Below are 24,890 nucleotides of genomic sequence, written 5' to 3' on the forward strand. Positions count from 1 at the left end.
TGTGTATCAACAAACAAGCAGAACACATAAAGAAAAGTAAGGAAAATGCAGTATTTATGTGATATGATAATCTGACAAATGCATTTTTTTCAATTATGACAATACTCCATTGACATACTAGTAACTGTTTTCCATAATATTTTGCAAAAAAGGGCTAGGAAACCCCATACAAACTCCTTGTTATTCCAATTTGACTGAGGAAAGATCTCCACAATCTGTGCCTGAACTCCCTACCTTACCCAAGTAAGGTAGGTACCCTATGAGTACCAACCACAGTAATATCTCAGAATGACAACTTGACCTTATAAGAATCCACAGCCAAGTTCCCTTAGCAAGATGTCAACCTTCCACTGCTATTATGTTTAGAAAAGTGTCTGAGAAAATGATACAGCTTATAAAGTTCTGAGCATATTCACATGACAGTCAATGGTAAACCAGAGCAATATAATCACATGAGAATCACCTGGAATTTATTCTACCTCAGATTTCTTTAGTATGATTTATCCATCAAATTTAACTACAGAGTCTCTACTAGGGATGATAATGGAGGGCAAAAAGTGCCAGTCAAAAAGCTTGTCAGTTGGTCTGCATAAGCAAAACAGATTGGGTCCTAGTCCAGCTAATGTTTACATACATGTTTAACTTTACTTGCTTCAGTTCCACTGAAGTTCATGTGTCCAGTCATGGATTTAAAATTAAGCATTCACTAGTCTTTCTCTGTAAGTTGCTGAGACAACACACAAACCTACAGTGATATATCTTCAGTAGCAACTTTTCTGAGCTAATTACTCCTGTTATGAACAAAAGCCATTTAAAGAACATACAGAGAAACAAGGCAGATGATTATGTATCCCCTGAAGAATAGTTTAAAACACTTTTCCAATGAATATAATTAACATTTGTTTGTCTTTTTTATTAAAACAGAACTTAAAACTGACAGGATTTTGACACTTTTTTGTGGGTTGCTCACCAGAAGTGACCTAGAAAATGGCAATGTTTCGAATTTGATTTAGTCTGTATTTATTGTGAAAGGGTTTCTACAGACACTACAATAATTGTTTTCCTCTCTACACAGTTGTCCCTTAAATCAATTCCTCTCAGTGATTTTTCCAGCTTGCATGGGTGTTTCTCTAGTTTGGGGAAGGAAAGTTCCCCACAGCTAGCTCTCATGTTGAATTGGGATGAAATACTGCCAAATGCCATTCAGGAATGAGATTGGGGAGAATATTCAGACCATGTGGTTCCACACCTTCACACCAGGACAATTTTAAATAATGAAACAAACATAACTTGTTCTCAAAGTTTTAAACAAACTGAAATGGAATAGTGAGGGCTTCCAGGGTCACCTGCCTACCTTGCCCACATAAGGTGGGAAGTGCCATAGTTAAAGCAACAGCAGACACCAGAATAACACCATCGCACAGGAACTGCAGAAGTGGATGTCCACTAGCCTCATGCCCCAGACAGATGGGGCTGGGTATATACCAAGCTGGTTCTGAAGTTTAGAAAAAACACATACTGCTTTCTCAAAGAGCAAGATCAGAACACAAACTCCCCCAGACCTTCTGGAAGATTGTGCCTCTGGTAAGGCACAGTGGTATTTCTCATTGATCCCTGCAGGAATCAGCAAGCAGCAGCTTACGTTTTCCAGTTTTGAGGTTAGGCAATCTGCCTGGGCTCCCAGTAAGGCAGCTTTGACTATCCAATGCTCACATAGGTCTAAAAAAACAACAACACACACAGGCAGCCTGCATTTGCCTATAGCACTCTGCAGAATATCTCCACCACACACCACAAACTGTATAAAGCATTTATCTGAATCTGCATATACACACAGACATGGGGAGAGAGGCTGTTGGCCAATGGCTTCTTTGTACCAGTTGCAGCACAGAGATAAATTCCAACACTTTGAGTTGTTCCAACACACTATAAGATCAAGTCTGTTTTCCTTTCATCGATGGCCTCAGTTTCAAAATGATGAATCAAGGGTGAAAGAATTAGGAGGCATTCAATCGTTGTGCTAGCTAGTTGTGGCATCCAAGTTCACTCCTGTCTCATTCCGCCCCCTCCACAAGAATACAGATATGATTGATGAAACCTTGGAAACAGAGCCTTCCTACAAACCAAAGCATGTTTTTTAAGTGCATGAAATAGTTTGAATGCATGCAACAGAAATCTTCCTACTTTGTACTGTTACATCTTCACTGCCATTTTATTCTTAGTGCAACAAATGTACACTCTGGAGAAAAAAGAAATTCTTAGCAAAGCTCTTCTTTGAGGAAGGACGTAAAGATTATAATGAAAACATTCCTTGTGCCCACTCTGCCCAGGCAAACGCATTGTTACTAAAACATGTCCAAAATTACTTTTCTCTTCATTACTCCAGTGCTGTAGACGTTTCATACACAGCAACATAAGAGATGCAAGATGGAGCTGGGCAGGAGATAGCAGGCAATTGTGCTTCCTGATGCCACTGTATCGTTTCCACCAGTTCATCTAGATGAAAAACTAGTTTAAAGAAAATTTCAGTCATCAGACCAGAAAGGACCACACCAAAACATTTAGGCTACAGAGACACTGTGGCAGATGGCCCTGACCCAGCATGAATGCTGGACCCTGTTGTGGCAGGAGTAACTCTCAATGGGAGGAAGCAGGGAAACCAAAGAGCCATTTAGCTCTTCAGGCTGCTGCAAGGATAAAGCCTCTTACCTCCTGCTGCTTGAAATCCTGCACTTACAAGGGGCAGCCGGTGGAGGGGAAACTCAATATGAGGGAAAGAAGACTAGGCTGCACTTGTGCATGAACAACTCAGAATCAGGGATATTCTCATACCCTCCCCAATTAAAAAAAAAAAAAAAAGAGGCAAAAGTGAAGAAAGTATCCTGATATTTTTAGAAAAGTGATGAAATCCCTATTCTGTGGAGTGCTGAATAACTCATAAATTTACACCAGTATCCTATATCTACTTATTATGAATCCAAATCTGGCTGACTTCACAGAAATCAAGAGCCAGTCAGGGTCTCTGCCATAATCCAACTGTTAAGGTTGTTTTTAAAGGTCTTCTTTATCAAAAAATAAAAATAAAAAATCTTGTAGTCAGGCAGAAGGACACAGTATGCAGGACTGCTTTTTGGCTGGCACATAACTGGGCTTCTATTTGGCAGTTCTATTGGTAAATGAGCATATTTCTAACAAAATGAGTTTATTACAAATAATATTGCTACTTTCCATCCAATTCATGAAGCATTTTCAAAATCTGAAAGAACTCTGCATAAATCACAGAAATAAAATAATTTTAAGAGATAAAAATGCCATTCAACTCCAATTCTTCCTGAAGAAGCTTGATTCTGAGTTACTTCTCTTTTTCCCATCTTTTTAAGTTTCAGAAGAAACTCCAACTCTTATTTATCTTGCTCTTTTACTTAAAGATTTCATTGTTAGTGCTTCCATCTCTCTCACTGCAAGGTCTTGCATCCTGGCTGCTAACCCTGAGAACAGCACAGCATTCATTTCAGGGGTTGATGGTATTGCTTTCTAGAAGTAGACAATGAAAGTCACTACTGAGCATAGCACTAAGTCACTGGTGAACACGCTACCCCTCTTATCTTTTCCACTGCTCCAGACAGCTAAAGGGCACCTTCATGTAATTTGAACCAGGATAGCATATTGCCCCCAAACCATGGGAGGGTGGTAAGACACGAAATTTTCTCTCAAACTGATTACTTGCACACAGCCTTGGCTTGGTTTCATATCCACTATTTTAGCAATGAAATTATAAGCATAGGATCAAGATTAATCTTCAGTTCAGTTTCCTGGCTACCACAAAGACACAGCACCAAAGAACACAGGAGAATTTAACACCAGACTTCAAAGATTCCAGTTTTACCTCATCTTGCTGTGAATTTAGTAGCTGCAGCTTCATGTGTTTCATATAGGCCATAGTAATTGGCATATTGTAATCAATCATGCTGGTCACCAACGTTGGAGGTTTTCCATTATCTGTAATAAAAATATTTATTATGCATTATATGTTAATTGTGGAGGCTACTTCAGCCTACTCTGCAGTCAAAGTCAGACAGTTATTTCATTTACTTCTAACTTTGGAATTTCCATCTGCTTGTAAGCTGTACAGATGCAAGTCTACTAAAGAAAAATGAAAATCCTATTCAAATCTTGAAAAATGATGAGCTCTTCTATCCTAAATGACTACAGTACATGCACCCTATCTATTTCTTACGTTTAAGTCTTCACATAAACATTTCCATAGCAAAATAAATGATTTCTTCCGGATAAAATCATCTTTCTATTGAGGGTGCACATGGCATTACACTCCATCCTTAAATGAAAGCAGAAAATTCACTACCTTCTAGCTTAAGTAAATGAGATGATCTGACTAGTTGAACTGTTGCAGTCTACCAAATTTTTATGAACCCGCACTTAAACTAGGAAAATATAAATGGGTATTAGGAATAAAATTACTTTACATCCCACTATTTGACACTGAAACTACCTTTATGATCCGCTCCATCTGGGTTTAAATGCATTCTTTTCTGGCACTCTGAGCAGCTCATTAGAAATCGTGTCACCGCTTCTCTCGGTAGGAAGGCATAGGTCTCTGAAATCTGAAATGAATAACAAAATATAGGTGTTATTATATAAGTTGATTGAACAAGATTTAACAGAACTGATCATTATATTTCCAAATAAGGCATATTATCCTATAATGCCAGGAAGCACAATGAAAGCATGTTCTGCATACTATGTAGCATTTCAAGAAACATCCATCCAATCTCCCTACTTATCATCTAATGGCTAATAATAGCTGATACTGAAAAAAATTTCACTCACATCAAAAGGGGTTTCATTTTCTGTTTACAGTTTTTCAATTTCTTTTCAGTAAAAAGATTCATACATAACAGGCATTCCTCTGAGAGCTGTTTAAAAAAAAAAAACTGAAAGGCATCTATTGCTTATAGCCAATACCAAAAGAAGAAAATGCTTGGCTTATGCTCTATTTATTTTTATTGTAACAGTATGTAGACAGATACAGGACTTAGTGCATTAGTAGTGATTACAGTCTCCTTGCTGTTTTAATTTTGTATTTGAATGTTTTGTGAAAATATTCTCAGAAAGCCTGCGATTAATAATGCAGGCTAAATAAATTATTTTTAATAACGGCTGTAGAATTTAGCCATCACTCAATTATAGAGACTCTGCTTCACCTAGAAATATTCCAAAACAACAGATTTTGGTTATTTCCTCATTTCAAAATAGTTAATTTTTCCAATGACATACTTGCAAGAGTCTGAGGGCTTTTTTTCTTATTTGAAGGGGGAGAGGAGGAAGCACTTACTGCTGTTTTTAAAGATTCTATTTCTTTTCCCCAATGATGCATATACCCTTATAGGCCTTTTTGCCTTGCTGAAAAGGACCTGGAGGTGTGCTTTGCACCAAGCTGAAAATGAGCCAACAGCAGCCAACTACCTGAAGGCGGGTTACAAAAACAGTGCAGAGAAACTATTCAGAGGGTAAAACCAGGAACAAATGGCAACAACTCTGGTTTGGGATGTTCAGACTGGACATTAGGAAAAACTTCTTCACTAGGAGGCTAGGGCATTGAGCAAGATTACTGGAGGGGTGGAAGAATCTCCAAACTTGGAGGTTTTCAAGACAACTAGTAGACAAAGCCATGGCTGACACGACCTCATGCTGGAAGTAGTCCTGACCTGAGCGGGAGGTTGGACTAGAGGCCTCCAGGGGTCCCTTTCAAGCAGCATTTCTGTGATTCTATCATACATTTATATATATATATATACACACACACACACATATACAGAACAGCACTACAAGTATTGTAAAGAACCTCTAGCCCTTGTTTTCCCAAACAAAGTGATTGTTTGGCAAAGGAGATATTTCCCAGAGAAAGATGAAATCCCATCAATAGAGATTAAAAGAAGAGTCAACTGATATCCGCTTGTATTTCACTACTGTAAAACTTACAGCAAGATTCGGTTTCCTATCAAGTGGCAATGTTGATGTGAGTCTATGTAGGAAGACAAGTGCAGAAAGATGGAGGTGGGGTGTATGAAAGTACGCTTACAGAAAGGACAAGATACCCTTCCTTAATTGGATGTAAATGGAATTAAATATTGTGCAAATCAGTCATGCTGATCACAAGGGTGCTAAGAAGAGGAGGAATGGCCTGTTTTAATTCTGTTACACTCTTCTCCTTGGCTTGTTTGTCACCTACTTACCCTGTGCTGAAAGTTACACTTCCTAAAACTCCATGGACCAAATTCAGCAGTGAGAGAGTACTTTGGAAAGTAGGTGGAGTTTAAATTAGTATACTTTGATGTGACATGAGTTTGGTCTGGAAATAAATGCAAAATGATGCATTGTAAAATAAGAATGTGAATTATACCATCCTGTTTATGGTATTGTTTTTTAGGCTGTGTTTTGTTGTTCTTTATATAACAGAAATCTTATTCTGGGGGAGAGAAGGATATTAACATAAAAGCGAATTTTTTTCTCAGATGCCACTTGGCATAAATTTTCTCTGGGCCTGAAACAATTTATCTGAAAATCAACATGACAACACTAAATGAAGCCAATTTTGAATGGGAGACCCTGCAAAAGAAAACTACTTCAGCTTATTTTTCCTGTTTTTTATGCCAAAACAGATGCTTATTTACCTACGGATGAAAATATTGGTTTTACTGGGGCTTTATGGAATCTAAAAAAGAACTTAAAATCAGCTAGAACTTAGCATTAAGAAAATTTGTAAGTGCACATATGCAGCAACCACTCTGACATAACATGTAACACATTTAGCACTGTATTAAAATTAATGGAGCTTACCCATGGATTCATTAGTTTTCTGCATTTGATAGGAACGCTCCATTTATTCTAATCAAGCATCTCTGTCAAATTCTTGTTCTGCTCAAACAGGATGAAAATCCTCCATGGAAAGCAAGTGAGCTAAGCCCCAGATTTGATAGGTATGCTCCACTGACTATAAGGGACCTGGGTTTTATAACTAAATTTGTCCACATGACAGATGCTTGTGTCTCCAAACTCCCACTTTAACACAGCCTGAAGGATGCCCTTCCCTAAATAACACCAGTTTTCACCAACATCCTCCCTTGTTTACTTTGTGATTTGAATCAATCACGGTTACAGGCCAAGACTTCAGCCTGTACAAATTGGCACAACACAACAGGTATCAAGTTAGAAGAGCTATGCAGAAGCGATGACCCACATCTTTCCTTATTCTTGCTGTTTGAATATACTCCAAAAAGCACTTTTCAATTTTCAGTGCCAGAAAGCTTAAAAAAAAAAAAAAACTCACTCCTCCAACAGAGCAGACTCTTGTTTGCCTTTCTCATTAAAGAAGGGCATATCTATTTCATTATAAGCAGATAGCTGCATGCTAGCTCTAGGCATGCTCTTCACTAACTGGCTTAGACCCTGCTGTGACCTAGGAGCTGTCTAAACAAATTAGCACAAGGTGGAACACAAAATCCAACACTGTACCCCTCACAGCTCTTACTAGCTTGGGCTAAAGGTTCAGCTGATGTAGTTCACAGAGCTGGTTTGCATGCGAGTATTTCAGAGCACAAGGAGGCCTACGACACTCTATAAGTATACATAGAAATACTCTGGCCAGTGGTCTGACTTCATAGGGAAAATTTGTTTCTGTCCTCCATTCTATCTGAAAGAAAGCAATAATGACTCGGTTCTCACTGATACGGTATATTCTCACTGACTTCAGTGGCCTGCTCCTAGCTCTCTTCTCAAGGCCATTAGCTAACAAATTATCAGATTATCTCATTCAGTAATATCCTGCAATAAAAAATAGCATTACTGCTTTTCCACAAAACAAATAAAACCCACATTCTTCTATGTTTCAAGAAATAAAAAAGCCAGAGACATGAATTGAAGTGGGGGATACTGCATTATTTACATCCATGCACTGACGATGCAGACAAGCATATTTTTGGCATGATGTGCAGAACAGGTCATGCACATCCCTACCGATCAGAAGAAAGCCACTGCTGATTTAATAATTTGATAAAGTATCCCAGAGTGCTACCAAAGAGAGAAACATGATGTAGACTGCTTTACAAACTAGTTATAACTGTTCTTCCTTCAAATGTGATGCTTTAGAAGCACTCTTATGTGATTCCTTATTCTTACTGGTGGTTCTAGTGCACATTAGTATATTTTCTATTGCTTGTAAAAACCCCATACCTGGATGTATTTTGTATCACAGACAAAATAGAAAACAAGCATGTTCTAGCAGGTTAGTTGGTATTGTGTACTAGGTATAGCTCTTAGAGCTGAATGCTTTTTATATTGTAAAGGGAAAAAAATTATATGAAGAAGGAACTAGCATCTGGAGTGCCAAAACACTACACTGTTTGTTGTATTCCCAGAAGTTACAGGATAAGAAGCTGAACATTTCCTAACAGTCCCCGCACACCTATATATATTTTGTTTTAACTCTAAACTCAGAGACAAATAAAATCAGAGTTGGCTCCAGTGGCAAAACTTTTATGATCTTATTTCAGTGTTCATGAGAAGTCTATATAATAATAGATTTGGGGATATACCAACCCATCCAAAACAACATCCAACAATTAAGGCCCTCTAAATCTGTAACTGACCTACATGCTATTTACTGGCTCCCATAAAGAGCATAACTACCACAAGGCAAGTAATCCAGTACCAGAGCATGCAATCTGATTTACATTGGAGCTGAGTGAAGTATGCCCTAATTACCTATAAGAACTATATTGCATTCCTATTGCATCACATGCGCAGACAGAGAAAAAAAATCCTTTATGCTCCTAATATTCAGATTACTGTAATGCAGGATGTTATGATGATGTAGCTTTCAGAGCTACATTTTTATTTTGAAAATTAACAAGCACTAAACTGAAAGGCAGATTTTAGAACACATATGGCAGAGTACGAAAGACAAGCGTGAGGAAAGGGAGTGAAATTTTCCAAGTGAACCTATTAACCCCTAAAGCATTAACATAGAGAATGTATGTGTAGTCTGGAAGATATGATGTGTCAGAACAGAGGGATTTTTTGTTGTGTGTGTATGTTTTTTTAATTATTTGGGGGGCAAGGGGGCAGATGATCCAAAGAAGAATTCAAGAAGGGAGGGGAAGAGAGTGAAGATGGTAATGTGTCCTGGGCCCACAGCCATCAAACCAGGTGGTAGAAACTGATTTCTTGATGACAGCAGGGCAAACCAACCAAGGAAAGTCCTCTCCTTTAATCAGTAGGAGGTCAGAATAGGCGACTAGCATAGGAAAGCAGATATATTATTGCTGAGAGTTTTATCAAGAGCTCACTGCCCTGGTATATTGGGGAAAATGTTGCTCCCTCTCATAATAAACTTCCGCTTCACAGCTTTTTTTCCCTCCCTACATAACAAAACTAGCTTTCTGAAAGGAAAGCGATGGGAAACACCTGTTAGCTGGTTGGGTGCCAGGAGACTCAAAGCTTACCCTTTGCAAAAAAAAGCAAGAACAAGTCAGTAGAATACAAGTGCACAGGGCCCAATTGTTTGGTCTTGCACAAAGGAATAGCACAGAGACAAGGATTTAAGTGTGTCAAGACCCTGTACAAATCTCATATCTTTTTGCTTCCCAGAGGATAAGTTCTTAAGTTCTGCCCTAGACGGGGCAGCTAGGCCACAAGTCTGCTTTAACCCTGTTTGATTAGCGAGGTTGTCCTGAAAGGAAATGAAGTTATTTCATAACACAACCTGTCAAAAACTTCTTCCCATAGGAAAGCACTTTCAACGTGATGCTTAGAGGGGACTCACAAGTATGTTCTTGTTTTGGGAAGGGAAGAAAAGTCATATCATGTTTCACAATTTGAAGAAGTTTTTGTTAGGGTGACAAGAAAAAGGAAGGCTACTTAATGACAACGTGATCTCAAACCAAGAAACACTTCTTACTTCAACAGCTGAATGAAGCATAGGACCCCAGATATTGCCCCACACCTAATAGACTCATGTTATTCCTCAGATGCTACATATTTATGCACTACCTATCTGATCAGAGGCTTTCCCCAAGCTACTTCCCCTTGACACATCAATATCTCCCACATTTTATAAGCCTATTTCTCTTCCAGTTCATCATTGTAGTGCTCTTTTTCATTCATGGGTTGGGAATTTTATTAACTGATCATTTCCCCTGCTCAGACATCACAACCCCCCTCACAATTCAAGTTCACTGCTGTAACAATTCAAGCCTTTGCACTTTGGCTATGCAAGCTCAACAGGCAGATATTAGATCATCAATCTCAGGTAAAAATATTCAAGTACACAGAGATTAAGGTGTTTAAGGTGGCTACGAGATTTACCCAAACAGTTCTAGGGTAAATGATTCACTTAGTTACAGGAAACTTTGTCCATGTATAACACAGAAAGGTGAAGCACTTGCTCTTCGTAGTTCCTTGTTTAAATAACATGAAAAACTAACCACTTCTTTAAGAGTATTAAAGGAAAATAAAATCTACTCAGAAATTTAGGGCTTGATCCTTAAGTCTAACCTACCTGTACTCAGAGCTGGACCTGAGAGGAGGCAGAGATGTTCCCCATCTTCAATCTCATCAGTGGCCATCTGAGTTTCTCAAAAATTTTAATTAGGCTAATTTTCTCCTGGTTTGCACTGAACCACAAAGAGTTGTCTTAACAGCTTGAGATTGTTGCATGATGCTGCTCCTGTAGCCACAACTTTTCCCTTTTTTTCCCACCTCTGATATACCTCTCAGCACTTGAATTTAAAATTTGGATGCAGCTGAATAGTAGCTCTATAAGGGCATAGAAAAGTCAGCTAGGCATTTATGGTGTGTCTTTCCCACTATGCCATAAGAATTCTCAACATTTCTCCCATGTGTGTCCCTCCACTTTGACACTACCAGTTTTCCTTTCAGGGACTGATATCTGTACACATTATAATAGTCTTTTAGGACACAGAGTGAAAAAACACTATCCCAAAGCAAAGTGATTCATTCCTCTAGGACACTGAATTGCAAGGGTGTGCTACAGATTCACCCTCCCAGAACGTCCTCTGTACTTTTTTCCAACTGCTTAACCAATTCATTTAGCCAGTGTGTTTCACTCCAGCTTCTGTGGAGCCTGATATCCCAAAAGATTTGGGTGGAATGCGGGAAGAGTATGGGTCATATTTCAGCACTGCTGCTTTCCCTGGAAGCAGGGAACATGCTGTTTTCACCTTCCCCGCCTTCCTAGTCACCTGTGCTCCTGCTGAGCAAGCAACATAACCCAGCCTTGTGTCACATATCCTGCCTTTGTGAGAGAAGAATCTCCTCGGATCAAGGTCCTTCTTATTGTTCCTGTTTGTAAACTTCCAAGAGAACCATGGAACTAACTAAAAGTATAAACACTGTAGAAAGTATTCCTTCAGTCTGACATATTTCTGTGTCAATACCACAATGCTCTGGATATAATTTAAAGTTCTAAAGGCATGAAAACTCTTGGTTTCATTTTATATACATCTAAGCCAGCTCTTTTTTTACTACAACAAGTACAGATATATTGGCAGGGAATATAGCCCATAAATCTTAAACTGGATAGAAGTTGGGCACTTGAAATGAGCTTGAAGCCCTAATACCTGAACATACATGTTCTTGCTAGTTAAATGGGAAACTCACTCTTTTTTGTGTGTTTTCAAGGTCACTCTACCATGTCGCCTACACAGAATTTGTATAATTCCCTACTCATTTGGTAGTGTGCGGAAAAGCAGCAGAAGAAAATACAGACCTCATTCTAAACTTAAATATTGAAGCACAGATGCTTTCCTAATTAATCTATGAAGTTTGTGCCAAGAAATCCTAAAGTTTGAGTTTGGCACATTATTGCACCAATGAAAATATTAATGCTCCTTCTAAAACATTGCTCTTTTAGAGCTACCAAGCACCACATCCTATTTATCTTCCTGTGCAGTACTACTGTAGGAAGCCCCACAGAAATTAATTGTACAATGCCATTCATTTTGACAAAGTTAACATAAATAAGAGTGTAGATTACAGATTCACTAATTGAGGTTGCAAACTGTGCTAAGTATGTTTTCAGAGAGAGATACTGATGTATTCTAGCACTCCAGCATCTGGGAGGACTCTTTATCAAAAACAAAAAAGACCTGACTTCTTTTCAGATCAGGGGAAAGATGAATATTCAGTGCTATCTCCACACACTCTGAATCTGTTCCTCCACATAAATACAAACAGCAGTTAATTAAGTTACCTTTGACAATTTCATTACCTTTCTAATCACGCTTGAGTACTATTCAAAATTTTGAGTGGAGCACGTTCGCTACTGAAAATAGAGACTCACAAATATATTAGCAAATGCATTACTTGAATTTAATATGATGCAATTCTTAGGGCTGTGCCATCCATTTTTTAGAAATAGGCAGATACTGCAAACTCATGACAATATTTATGTATTTCAAAAGTTTAGTAATTTTGTACCAAAAATGTAGTGTTTTCTCCCCATCATTTTTCTGTTAAAATGTTTTGGTTATCCAGTCAGGAAGCAGTAGCAATGTGATCATCACACGCTAGGAATTATGAATAACAAATAGCAAAACAATTGTAGCATACAGTTTGTGAACCATCTTTTCTGCAAAAATTTTTCACTCAAATTATTTGGTAAATACTTATATATGACAAATACATTCACAGATCTCAGGGATGATTCTCTTTTGACTTATGAATAAAGAAACAAGACTAAATTAATCTTGTTCTGAAGCCACCTAATAAAATTAAACCCCCCCAAAGTACTTCAGTTTGATTTATAAAGCTCTTAGGGTATAATTTTCGTAAGACAGTTATCTGAGACACGACCTCTTTCCTTTGGTAGCATCACAGAAGAAGATACTGCCTGGCCTTCTGGAACAGGCTGACACTACTGCTCATCATTTAGAGTAAAGACATTTTCACTGACAGGTCCAGTAAGCTGGAATGCCTTTCCCCAGTTAGTCCAATAGAATTTGAGGCCTGTTTATTGAACCTAACTCTCATCCTGGGATAGAGAGCAAGAATTGATACTAGTTTGATCAAGAGTGTTTTCTCCCTTTTTCTCATCTACAGAAATATTTAAAAATTATGAATGGGAATCCTGTCCTTGGGACTTATGACTTAAAGCTCTTAATAAACTAACATGCATTGAAACAAACGCACAAGTATTTCAAACATTGATAATGACACAGGGCTTCTTTATCATCTGCTCATAATTATGTAATAAACTCATGTCTCAATTACAACAAAAGTTAACATCAAATGAAACTACTGTGCAACCTACTGAATTTACACAGATTGTTCTCACAGAAGAGACACTAGTTCTCTTTCATACAGTTCACAATAAACAAATGTCTTATCTGGCTTGGAATCATGGGATCCTTAGGGTAATAAATATTATGCTTGGCACATATTTGTAGCATTATGATTTGAATTATTCTATTTATAGTTGGTAACATTCCATAAACTTGTATATTATTCTCTGAAGTCTGCGACCTGTCCCTTAGAACAGTTTTCTAAAATAAAACAAAATATAAATGGTCAATTACTACTTTTTTAATGCCTTCTAAAAGAGAAGATCAAGTTTCAAAATGGCTAAGGTGACAGATGAAAATTAATTTAGACAGTTGGTGTTTGTTCACTCTAGAATATCACTCTAAGCCTTACAAAGCACACTCTGATGACTAGTGTTTTCCTTCATATATCTATCTTCAGGTCAATACTGCCAGGAACAAATTATAAGAAATATTGCCAAGAGCTTATCCCACAACAAACTGTTTGAAATAGCCTATAAATAAAATGTGTAAAGGGATTCATAGATACATAGTAGAGATTCTTATATACTTGCAAAGTTAAATATCTGAAGAAACAGTAATGGAAAAATTTATTATGGTCAGAGGCTAAAATTTAAAATGCAGGTATCAGAAGCCTGGATTTACCACACTTTTTGGTGACATTTCATCAAAAATGACTGACATGATTTGCAGGCTGTTTTTAAGTTTAAGAAAGCTGCAGTGAGGGTGAGAGGCTCAGTTTGCCCGCATGTCAGGGCCTAAGCACACAGACCCAAAGACTGCGGGCAGGCGGCAGCCAGGGTCAACCCCTGCCCTGGCGGGAGCCACTTTGGGCTGAGGCTGTGCTGTGGAGCCTGGGAAAGACGACTGAAGATAAGCCTTTGAGGACAACACTGTATTTTGATGTAGCAGTGCACACATGTGCATGCACGTGTGCATACACACGTGTGTCCCTGCCTGCCCACCCAAGGCATGTCTGCCTTTCCCATGTGTCTAGCTCTGTTGAAGGTAGTGCCCAGTGCCAGGGAGTTGGGCCACCAGAGAACAGCCAAGGACATACATTTTAGGCACCATGGGAAACTGTAATAAATGTTTTATTAGTTCTCTTTAAGAAAAGAAAGTGTTTTATTTGTGCCAGTAAATACAAAAGCTATTTATCATTATTTAAAGACAGCAGCTGAACTGTTCAGGTCAAGCAAAAAAGTGCAATTAAAAAACTTAGAAATAATCATTTCCCTCTGTTCAGTCAGTTTATGGGGGATTGACAGTTGCCCTCTGAATAGTTCTTTCATTGCACCCAGCAGTTTTCCAGCTTTTTGAATTTAGGAAAGTTACAAGTTTTCATACCATTAAAGTCTACAGCAACAAAGTATGATGAAACTTCATTCATTTGCTGAAGTACAGCACCTCATTTAGCAAACTTATGTAGCAATGCCTTCTAAGTCTTCCTTTACACTCCATCCATTTAATAACAATTAAAAGATATCATTTATATAGTTATTACAGAAACTGTCAAATCATTATAGAAAGAATAAATTCTCTGCTTGAACCAATTAGAAAATCTTTATTGAAGTCAATGGATCTAGCCCTTATTACACAAAAAATGTGGCCCTACTGATTTGTAAACTGTATGTTTTCACACATTATTGAAAGACCTCTGAAAGCAATCTGAGGGTGAGGGTTGCAATACTATCCAGCTGGTAAAAACACAAAGCTACAAATCTCATACCATGTGACTAGGCCCAAATAACTCACACTTTTATAAACTGATGTTCACTTTTAGCTGCTTCGTTGTTTTTTTTTACTTACTGCTTTATACGTCCTCTTTTGTCCAGCATGTTTTCTGATTTGTTCTCCATTAGGCCCAGTTTCAACATGCATGGAATAGATAATGTCAAAGAAATCTTCTACCACGGCTACCCGCCGTAAAGACAGCTTCTCATCTACGCCTACTCCATCCTGAAAAAAAAAAAAAGAAAGAAAGAAAGAAAAGAAAGAGTAAGGAGGACAGGATGAATAGATAAATGATGATAATCACGGAACACATTCTCCTTTTTTAGCAAGATCTGATTAGTTAAAGACCCTTCCACTGAGATCTGAAGGTCACCCACGCCATGAATGACAGAAATAGTATTGCAGAAAAGGTGTATGATCAGAAGGATCATAAGATACTATCTTTGCAAACAAATCATTTGGACAAATCAGAACATTTGGTCTCTCTGTAGAAAGTAATCTTTCACTCCAGTATTTAAAAAATGAAACAGAAAGTATCTGTGCTTGTTTCTCCAAATGCACAAACAACACTCAGAGGCAGAAGCAGCCCCCAGTCACATGGCAAAGAAATGCATTATGCAGCTGTTAATAAGGATGCAGCAGCTCTTTTATCCTGTCTCATTCCCCTCCCAATAAATCCGTACCTAGCATTTCATAAAGGTATTTAATAAAAGGTTTTAACTCACAGGTGACAGAGCTGACTGTAATTACGAATACAAAGGAAGTTGTTACAAACAGTTTACCACTGGAAACCCTACTTGAAAGTATACTACATGAAGACACATCACAATATGAGGAAAAGAAGGGGATTTTTTTTTTTGAAATTTGTGATTTTGTACACAGATGTCTGACTGGAACAAGTGACATCTACTATCTGATTTTCAAAAGAGATATTGCTGTGGTAGCTCAGGACTTCTAAACAGAGACAGTCTTCAATGTCTCTGAAATAAATCAGTGCAATTCAATTCCTGCCTTTTAGAGAGGACCATCCATATGACAGCTTTTTCTTTATTTTACACTTGTATATGGATTCAGCTCTAATTAAGGAGATTGTAGAGTGGGCAGAGCCAGGGCAGAACTGGAGCTCTTGGTTTTCCAGAGTAGGCCTCTCAACAAGAAGCCTGTGTTTTGTAATATAACATAACCCTGTGAGGAATAGAATGAGAATGGCCAATTCACTTGTAATCCAACACAGTATTTGCCTCTGGAGGCAACAGTGTCACCTAACCTTCAATGTATATTTTAAGAAATATATGCTTTCAGAACTTAAGATGTTTGATAACCATTACTGCCGCTGTAATTCATGCTGCAACAAAACTGATTTACATTGACCCTTTTGTAACAAAACACATGCAATTATTGCTGCTGTGACCAAATAAAGGCCAAAGATGAAAAATGAAAAAACAATGGTTACGTATGACTCCCAGTTGCTGTCCCCCAGCTAATCACTGTTTGCTAACCCATTCCAGGAAGCTTGCTATATGTGAACAAACATGTTTTGTTTTTCTGACTGTCCCTATCTTTTATTCCAGCTCACTTATCTTACTTTTATTTTTTACAAAGTTCATTGAAAGAGCCTAAATAATTCCAGTGGCTCCAAAGAACCCCCCAGGGTGACACAGAGAGACTCTGATTATTCCTAGTAGTGATGGAGAAAATGTTAATGCCTCTATAGTATAACTTTCTAAACAGGCATGACTCCAAATGGTATCAGATTAGGAGGTGCTGATACTGTATTAGCCATATAAGCTTTGTGCTTTCCTGCACCACTATGCCCCTGCTTCTGCCTAGCCTTCTTCAAAGAGGTCCCTGCCCAAAGCTGACTATGTTCTCCCTACCACGCCCACAGCAAGTTGTGCTCTTTATCCCCAGCAAATAGCTGGAACAGAGCAGAACTCCCTCACATGAGTGAGCAGAGGATTGACATAGTCCTGTGAGGGCAAGAAGTGACAGAAGTGATTGTGTTGAGCATTCAGGGTAGAGGAAGATGAGGAATTTGTATTGCAGTCTCCAGCATGGGTTAAAGTCTCAGTGAGAGGTCATGGCACCCTTCTTCTCCCAGAGTGATCAGCTGGGAACAGGCGCCCAGAAAAAGCAGAGAGACTCCTGTCCCATGGACAGCCCCTAAAATTTCACTAGCCATCTGCTCAAAACTTTTGTGGTATCATGACAGTTTCCAGCATCAGCATCATGAAGGATTATGATGGTACTGCCCATCACTACTGCCCACTATTTAAAAAAACTGCTTTAGAGATGGGGCCCAAATTTGAGCCATTTTCATCTTCAGGGGAATTCACACTTGAGCTCTGCAGGGGGGACCCATCTTCAATCATTACTTTCTCACCTCCCAAATGGCACGGTGGGATCCCTAATGATTTCAAACACTCTTATTATGACGACAGTGTTATCTCATGCTGCTCTCAGAACACTTAAAAGTTTATAGTGTTGATTAACTGATAAAGATTTAATCTGTTTATTACTAATGAGTATTGTTTCAGGAAATTTCCTACAGGGGAGCTCTCTTTTAATTAAAGAGAAATGCTTTACAACAATATTAATTTAAAACCAGAGATGCCACATCAGCATAGCTGGCACATACAAGTATTAGGTATGCATTCAAAGAATAAGCAGGAAACTGGAAAACAGGAAACTCATTTCGCTGTTTTTGGTGGCCATGGTATGCAGTGGTCTTTTTTGGTAGGCCTCCTGTCCCCATCCCTGGGAACTGCTATCCAAAGATGAGCATGATGTGCATGTGTTCTTGAAGTTGTGTTTCTCCATCCAGCTGAATAAAACCCTAAGCATCACTAATACTTCTAAAAATACAAGGGAGTAAAATCCACACAAACTCTCTGTCATGCCTTCTAATTGAAATGCCATAAAATGAATACAAACTTTCAAAATCTTGTCAGTCAAACAGAATAGAAAAAAATAGCATACATTGAGTGGAAACTGCTTCACGAGAAGAGAGCACTATTACTTAAGAATTATGCTTGTAGCATCATCATAACTTTATCTGGTGGGGCCTGGGCAATGATTAGGACAGGCTCCACTCTGGTGCTGTAGAAGGTAATAAGATAGTCCTTGTTTCAGAAAGCCTGCAACGTTTAAGAAGGTGCTGAATTGCTGAATGAGTGTTAAGTCCATACGGCACAATGCAGTGCTGTGTGGAGAGGTAAGCCTTAACTGCAGAAGCAATACACCACATGAGTAACTTGAATGAGGATAAGGTAGCTTTAAAGGTTATTACTGAGATTTCTGATATCCCAGTACTGACATCCCAGTAAGTAAAAAGTTGGGCAAATGATACAACCGCAAATCTCCATTTAAACCACAATGCCTCTGAAGTGGACACGAATGTATCAAACTCTTTCCTACTATACGCCATTACATTACACTTTTATCCCATAACTGTTATTTGATAAAAGCATTAACAAGCAGCTCTACTTATAAGCTGGCTGTGGGTAAAAATTTTCACAGAGCCTAAGGGGACATTTTTTTAGCCTCAACTAAATATGAAGAAGAGAAGAACGAGGGAATATATGTTAATGCTATTCCAACGCCTGAAAGGCTACGAAATGTCCACAAGGGACAGAACAAGTAATAGGCTTAAACCATAACAAGGGAGATTTACATTAGACATTAGGAAAAACTTACTATTGATGTGGATAGTCAAGAACGGTAATAGATTGCTGAGGAGGTTGTGGGATCTCTGTCATAGGAGGATTTTGAGACAAGGTTAGACAAACATCTGTCAGAGATAATTTGACTAAAGATGATCCTGTCCTGGATAGACTAGATATTAATCGAGTCCCTTCTTGTTAATTCTATGACTGAGAAGCTTAAATGCCATTTTCAAAGTGACTTGGGTACTCACAGCTCTAGATCCCCAGAAGAGCAAGGAGGATATGTATCAATCATTGAGGCATTTTTAGGACTTTTATCTATCATGGCAAGAGCCCAAGTCCTACTTTCAAAAATGGCTTAGGAATGAAAGACTCACTGAACATTTCTCTTGAAAATTGGACTTAGACTCTTAAATCTTTTAGGATGGGTTTCATCCCACTTGTTTCAGCCATTAAAAAGGTATGCCTCTGTTCTAAACCAGCTTTCTAAGGTTCCTCTGTGGTCAAGAGAGTGACAGGCCCTGCCAAAACACAATTCATTCTTATAGGAGCTGCGATGGTTTCACTCTCTACCAGTGAGGAGTTACTCAATTTTACTCTTCGAAGCTGCATTGCAGGGTTTCATGTTTATTCTTGTTTACATGTTTATTCAGTGATTTCCCTGTATGTTTAGGATACGAATAAATAGATGGTTCTTTTCATTTTCAGCCCTGCAAATTCCATCTGCATTCTGAGAGTACAGTTGTTTAGTTGTTGTTCTTTTTTAGTATCTACACAAAAATAAATTTCTTCACAGGAGAAGTGACTTTTAATGACACTTGCGCAACTCTTGGACTAAGGATCCCTGTGAACAATAATGTTTGAGGAGAGAGTCAATCTCTTTTATGGAGCTGGAACCTACAAGGCTAGTAGGAGTAAAGAACAGAAAAAAGTTTGACACTGAAGTGGACATATAAAACTCTTAATGAAGACAGCAAAAAGATTTATTAAATAAGGGTGTCATTTTAGCAGTTACTTTGCAGAGGAGAACAGTATTTAAAAAGGTTTTTAAAATTAAAGCCACTGAAACAAAAATGCATGTAGTTCCTTCCTTGAGAATAACTGTCCCATCTCATGTTGAAATTTCTTGGGGAAATAAGTCTCATAAAACACCCCTTTGCTTCATGAATGAATGTAGCTATTAGAATCTTTATTGTGTTTGAAAAATATTCCTATAAACATATGATAGACTGAAATAGAAAATCAAAGTAAAGGGTTGGTTGGTGGTTCCATAAAAATTGCTCAGGTCTATAAAAACCTCTGTTGTAAACGCATCAAAGCCAAAAGCATCTACAAAACATTAAGAGTAGATGGAAATAACAATCAACCTAAATATTTCATTACATAACTTAAGTCACATACAAATTTAAGACCACTTTGAATGCAGCAATATTTATGTGTAACATTTTTTCTGGTACATACCAGTTTAGGTTACAACAGAGTTACAGCACGTGTGTCACCACATCTCTGCTGACTGGTATCACTTTTTGCAGTCTTGATGATGCATTTCCACTGGATGGAAAGCAAATTCTTTTGCTGTCTGAAACACTGTAGTCTGCATGAACTATATATCCCAAACAAAAAGTTTTGCACATAAAACCTCTCACCTTGTTAGTCTATGTGTAATAGACACCTGACATGATTGTGTGTTTTATTGCTTCTGGACTGAACACCAGAAAATTTGTATTGTAACTGTTAGGTAGTAGTAGTCTGTGTACAACATGACCTTTAAATACCTGTCTGCAGAAGTAAGTTAAAACAAATGATCAGGTTGAAAATCCCATTATATGTTACTTCCTTTATCTGCTTGCATGGTAACTGTAAAAATATTAATATTTAAAAAGAGTGATGACCATTTAAGAATGTTTCTTACTCCCATATAAGTGAACAAATCTAGTTTCATCAGCACATTGATCTGAATTCTCAGGTTATTAGTACATGTGTTTGAATATCTAACTCTCTCCTTCCAGTGAAGTGTAAATCTACAACAGATCAAAAGTTATTAGCATTTGATGGCTATTATTAAGTGGCCTAAAAATAAATAAATTGATCATTTCTGTCCAGTTCCTAATGGAAGTTGTCTATACCTATGAAAGGAGCATTTATTATTTGAAATTTATAGTTTCCACTACTCACTGTATGATCAGTTTAAACAGCAAATCTCGTCTTCTACCAGCAGATGGAGACAGGAAAACTCAAAGAAATACATTAAGGCAGATCTCTACCAGAGCCATTCCCAGCCGACAAGTCCTCTCTCTGGAACTTTTAGATCAATAAAACCCACAAAGAATAAACCAATCAACTAGAATATGACAGTAACAAGTCAAACAAATTGTGGAAATGGATCATGAAAATAAAAAGAATGAAGTGAAATAAAAGGGGCAAATTAATATGCCATTAGAGACAAAAGACTAAACAATAGACACAAAGTCTGAGACTTTTTCTGAATGGAAATTTTATGAAAGCTTTCAGTGAAGGAAAGTCCTCTGGCTGTCCTGATGGGAGAGTTTAACAGACCCAATAAATAGTAAGAGACACCAAATCAATACAGAGCAAAAGACCCTTTCTCCTTTATCTCTTGGATCCATCCAGATGATGGCAAAGTACCAAAGCAAAATCTCTGTACACAAACAATAAGGGCGTGAATGCTCAGTGCCATATACAATAGGCCTAAAAGATCCAACCTAAAAGGACTGTCCTACTGAGTCATTTTTAGGTGAGGTCACCAGCTGGTGTGAATCACTAGCTCTATCATATTAAGCTCTAGCATACAGATAAAGGGTTGTGAAACCCAGCCTGCCAAGCTGCAAAGGGAAGGTCTGTCACTTTTCTTTCCCTGAAGTGACCAATGTTCTAGCAAAATAGGTCTGGGTGTGATTTTATGAGAGATGAGTTATCTTCAGAGGTATCTTCAGAGGCCCTTTTGGAGTGAATGGAATAAAAACCTGGCCAACGGTCTCTGATATAAACATTTAAAGCCCTTTTCATGGGGAGAAACTTTTCTTCTTCATCTTTCTTCAGGAGACATGCAGATGGATAGGCCTATAATCGTCAGTGTTAGTGCAGGAGAAGAGCTTAAAAATGAAACATGGAACCTGTCTAATGACTCCTGCATATCCTAGTAAAAATAAGCATGGATATGGGAAGCAAGAGGCAATTTCAAAAAGTCGGCTCAAGATCAAATGCACTCAGAGCCTTTAAAGAATGACAGAAGACCACAGTAAGAAGTATAGGACAGGCAGAGCCCTGGCTGCAACTTGCTGCTCATAGTTAAGAGCTACTTGTTAACTAAGATCTGAATGCTGGTTTTCCTCAGTGCACTAACATCTAAATTTTTCTTCTTTGGTGTTTAAACATTTACACAACCATTCTGAACATAAATGGGTCACAAGACAGGTCATATGTTCCTGTTTGTTAAGTCTGTTGCTCCAGGCTAGCCAAACACCTTGAGCTATTATCTAGATTTGCAAGTAGTGCAGCACAAGAAGAGCAGATCTGTAGAGCAAAGCAGGTGATGGCAAGTATCTGATGTCCACACTGTATGTATTTCAGGCTGGCTCAAATCTGGTCCCCTGCACTGGATACCCATTTGTGGTTGGAAGATATTAGATGCACGATAGAACAAATTCCAGTTTCGTTTTATTGAAAGGAATCCAGTTCATGAACTGAAAAAGCACCGCAATGTGAAACAAAGCACAGTGAATGAGCACCATCAGGAGCCTTGTTTCAAAATTTCAAAAGCACATTCCTCATCCAAACAAAAATGCCAATACAAATGCAGCCGTAGCTTTCTTAGTAAGACAACAAGACTAAGATTTTTCACATATAGACATTGTGATGAATACTACCCAAACTGATGAGGAAGATACCTCTCTGATATACTTTCATAACTAGCTCAAGGACACAGTGTCCTGGTATGAGCAGAAAGAGCAGAAGGAAGGAAGAAGCTGAACAAACTCACACTTGCCCCATTAGTCCCTCTACCTCCCTTCTCCTCTAACAAATCCTGGCCTGCTTAGCTTCTTAAAATGGCAGACAATGCTTTCTCATCATTAGATGCACAGCCTTATTACCGCTGGCCTTTTTCACTTTTCTTTGTTTCTTTGACAGAGGGAGCAAATTGTATTGTGTCTAAAAAACTATGTTGAGCTGGTATATTTGATACAGGAACAATAAGCCCAGGCATTAAATGCATCATATGAAAAGTGAAAAGTATGGGGCAATTTCAGCTAAGCCTAAGCTATAACTGGACAGAGAGAAATGAAGAACACATATAACACCTCCAGTGAGATGGAAGGTTGCACTTAAAAGATGAGCATGTTTGTTTGATTTCTAAAGACAAGAAAACAAGTTAATTCAGGAAATTGCAGGGGGTTTTTGATTAATTAGAACTTATCTCTAATTCACCAATTAATTCTTCATTAAAAATATTCTGGAAAATAATTTCTGATCTTAGATGATTTTCAAAAAACTTGTTCAGAATAGTCTATATTTTAAAACTGAGAAGTGATGACTATTTCTTTATTTATTTACTGTTCCCTGAAGGATGCTAACCCTTTCTAATGGGCTAGTTTTCTATTAGAAATAATCAAAATTTGACTTTGAAATCTACTTTTTGCAAATATTCTCTAGAGTTCTGAAAATATTCACTAAAGTTCATTTGCTTGCTTCAAACTTGCTGTTTCTTGTTAGCAGCTGAGAGCTAGTAAACATCAGCTAGGATGTTAAGGAAAACTGAACAGAGGAAGAGTGTAACATTTTTATCTGAATTTTATCTGAAGTTTTTGTTTGAGCTCGCATTCATGATCAAAGTTTTAATGCATTTACTCCTTCCTGATAACTCATTAAATCTCACTCATCTAGATGTGGGGAACTTCTATCAAAATTTTCTACAATTGTGTAAATTCTAAGAAACTGCAGTTTTTAAGGCCAGCTTAAAAAACTGCCAAGACTTCAGTTCTATCATGAAACATGACGAAAGTGTGAGAAAATTCATCCCATTAAAGTAACAGGTTATTCTTATACCAAAAATAAAACTGCATGTTGAGGTAGGTATTAGGATAGCTATAAAATTCCTTCTAACGAGACAAAAAAGAAAAAGCTCAAAGCAGCAATTCTGAGGCTGGTAGTAATCCTTCTGGGTTCATATTTCTGCAGATGTACAAAAAACTGTAAATACACCATCTGGCTAACCCAAAAAGTAGAAGGATAACAAGTCAGTGAAGCAGAAGTGATCATGAGTTGCACAAATACTGAAATGACATTCTCTTAAAACACTTCTTCATGTGTTTCTACTCTTCATACATTTTTATCTGATAATTATATCAGCCAAGCTGTAAACAGTTACTTCAAGATTTTTACAGAGGAGATTGCAATGCCAAACTAAAAGCTTAGCAGGGTAACTGCCTTTCCAATCTTACAGGTAATCTGGCAGGGTCAGCTATTACTGGTTCATATTTTGAGGACAGGGAACTTCAGCTCCCCAATCTGACAATTCAGCACATTGTACATTAATTTCCATGATACTTTATTTTTAAAGATTACTAGAAATGACAATATATGCAAAACTTAATTTTACTTTTATCTTGAAATCAACAGTTCTTTGTATCTATAGTACATCCATGAGAATGAAAATAATTTGCTTCTCCTAAATAGGGTTACAAGGATAAAAGAATTAATTCTCTTCAAATATTGTTGACAGTAGGGCATATTAAAATTAATGGGTGTGGATCTAAGACTGTACCTGTTTGATTGGTATATATGTCTTTTTCTAAATTAGAATCTCTCATATTATTATCAGCTAGCAGAAAGTAATAGGAAAGCTACTAACTAAATATTAACTCTTAGCATTCCTTTCATGTTCCAGAAATGAACAATTACACAATTACATTTTAAAGTGTGCTGTACTTTACAGGTATACAAGCAGTATGGGAAAGCAATGTAGATCTATAATGCCACCTTTTTTCAGACTGATGAAATGCAACTACTGTATGCCAAAAGTAACCTAACACTAAAGTGAAGCTTAAATTATGAGAACTCATTACTCTAAAGTGCTGCCAGTGAAATTAAATATGTATTTTTGAATTATATTACA

The 24,890-nt window shown here is 37.7% G+C and overlaps 1 protein-coding gene across 1 annotated transcript in view; it reads right to left on the bottom strand.

Annotated features, from left to right (window-relative positions):
• Positions 1–24,890, bottom strand: part of NOL4 (nucleolar protein 4) — a 197,183-nt gene that overhangs the window by 147,376 nt on the left and 24,917 nt on the right. The window contains exons 2-4 of the mRNA XM_067290429.1: positions 15,168–15,317; positions 4,511–4,622; positions 3,887–3,999 (exon numbers count right to left, since the gene is read on the bottom strand). Of these exons, the coding sequence (XP_067146530.1) occupies positions 3,887–3,999; positions 4,511–4,622; positions 15,168–15,317 (375 nt within the window). The remainder of the gene's footprint in view (positions 1–3,886; positions 4,000–4,510; positions 4,623–15,167; positions 15,318–24,890) is intronic.

This window comes from Apteryx mantelli, chromosome 2 (genome assembly GCF_036417845.1).
Source record: "Apteryx mantelli isolate bAptMan1 chromosome 2, bAptMan1.hap1, whole genome shotgun sequence".
Taxonomy (NCBI): domain Eukaryota; kingdom Metazoa; phylum Chordata; class Aves; order Apterygiformes; family Apterygidae; genus Apteryx; species Apteryx mantelli.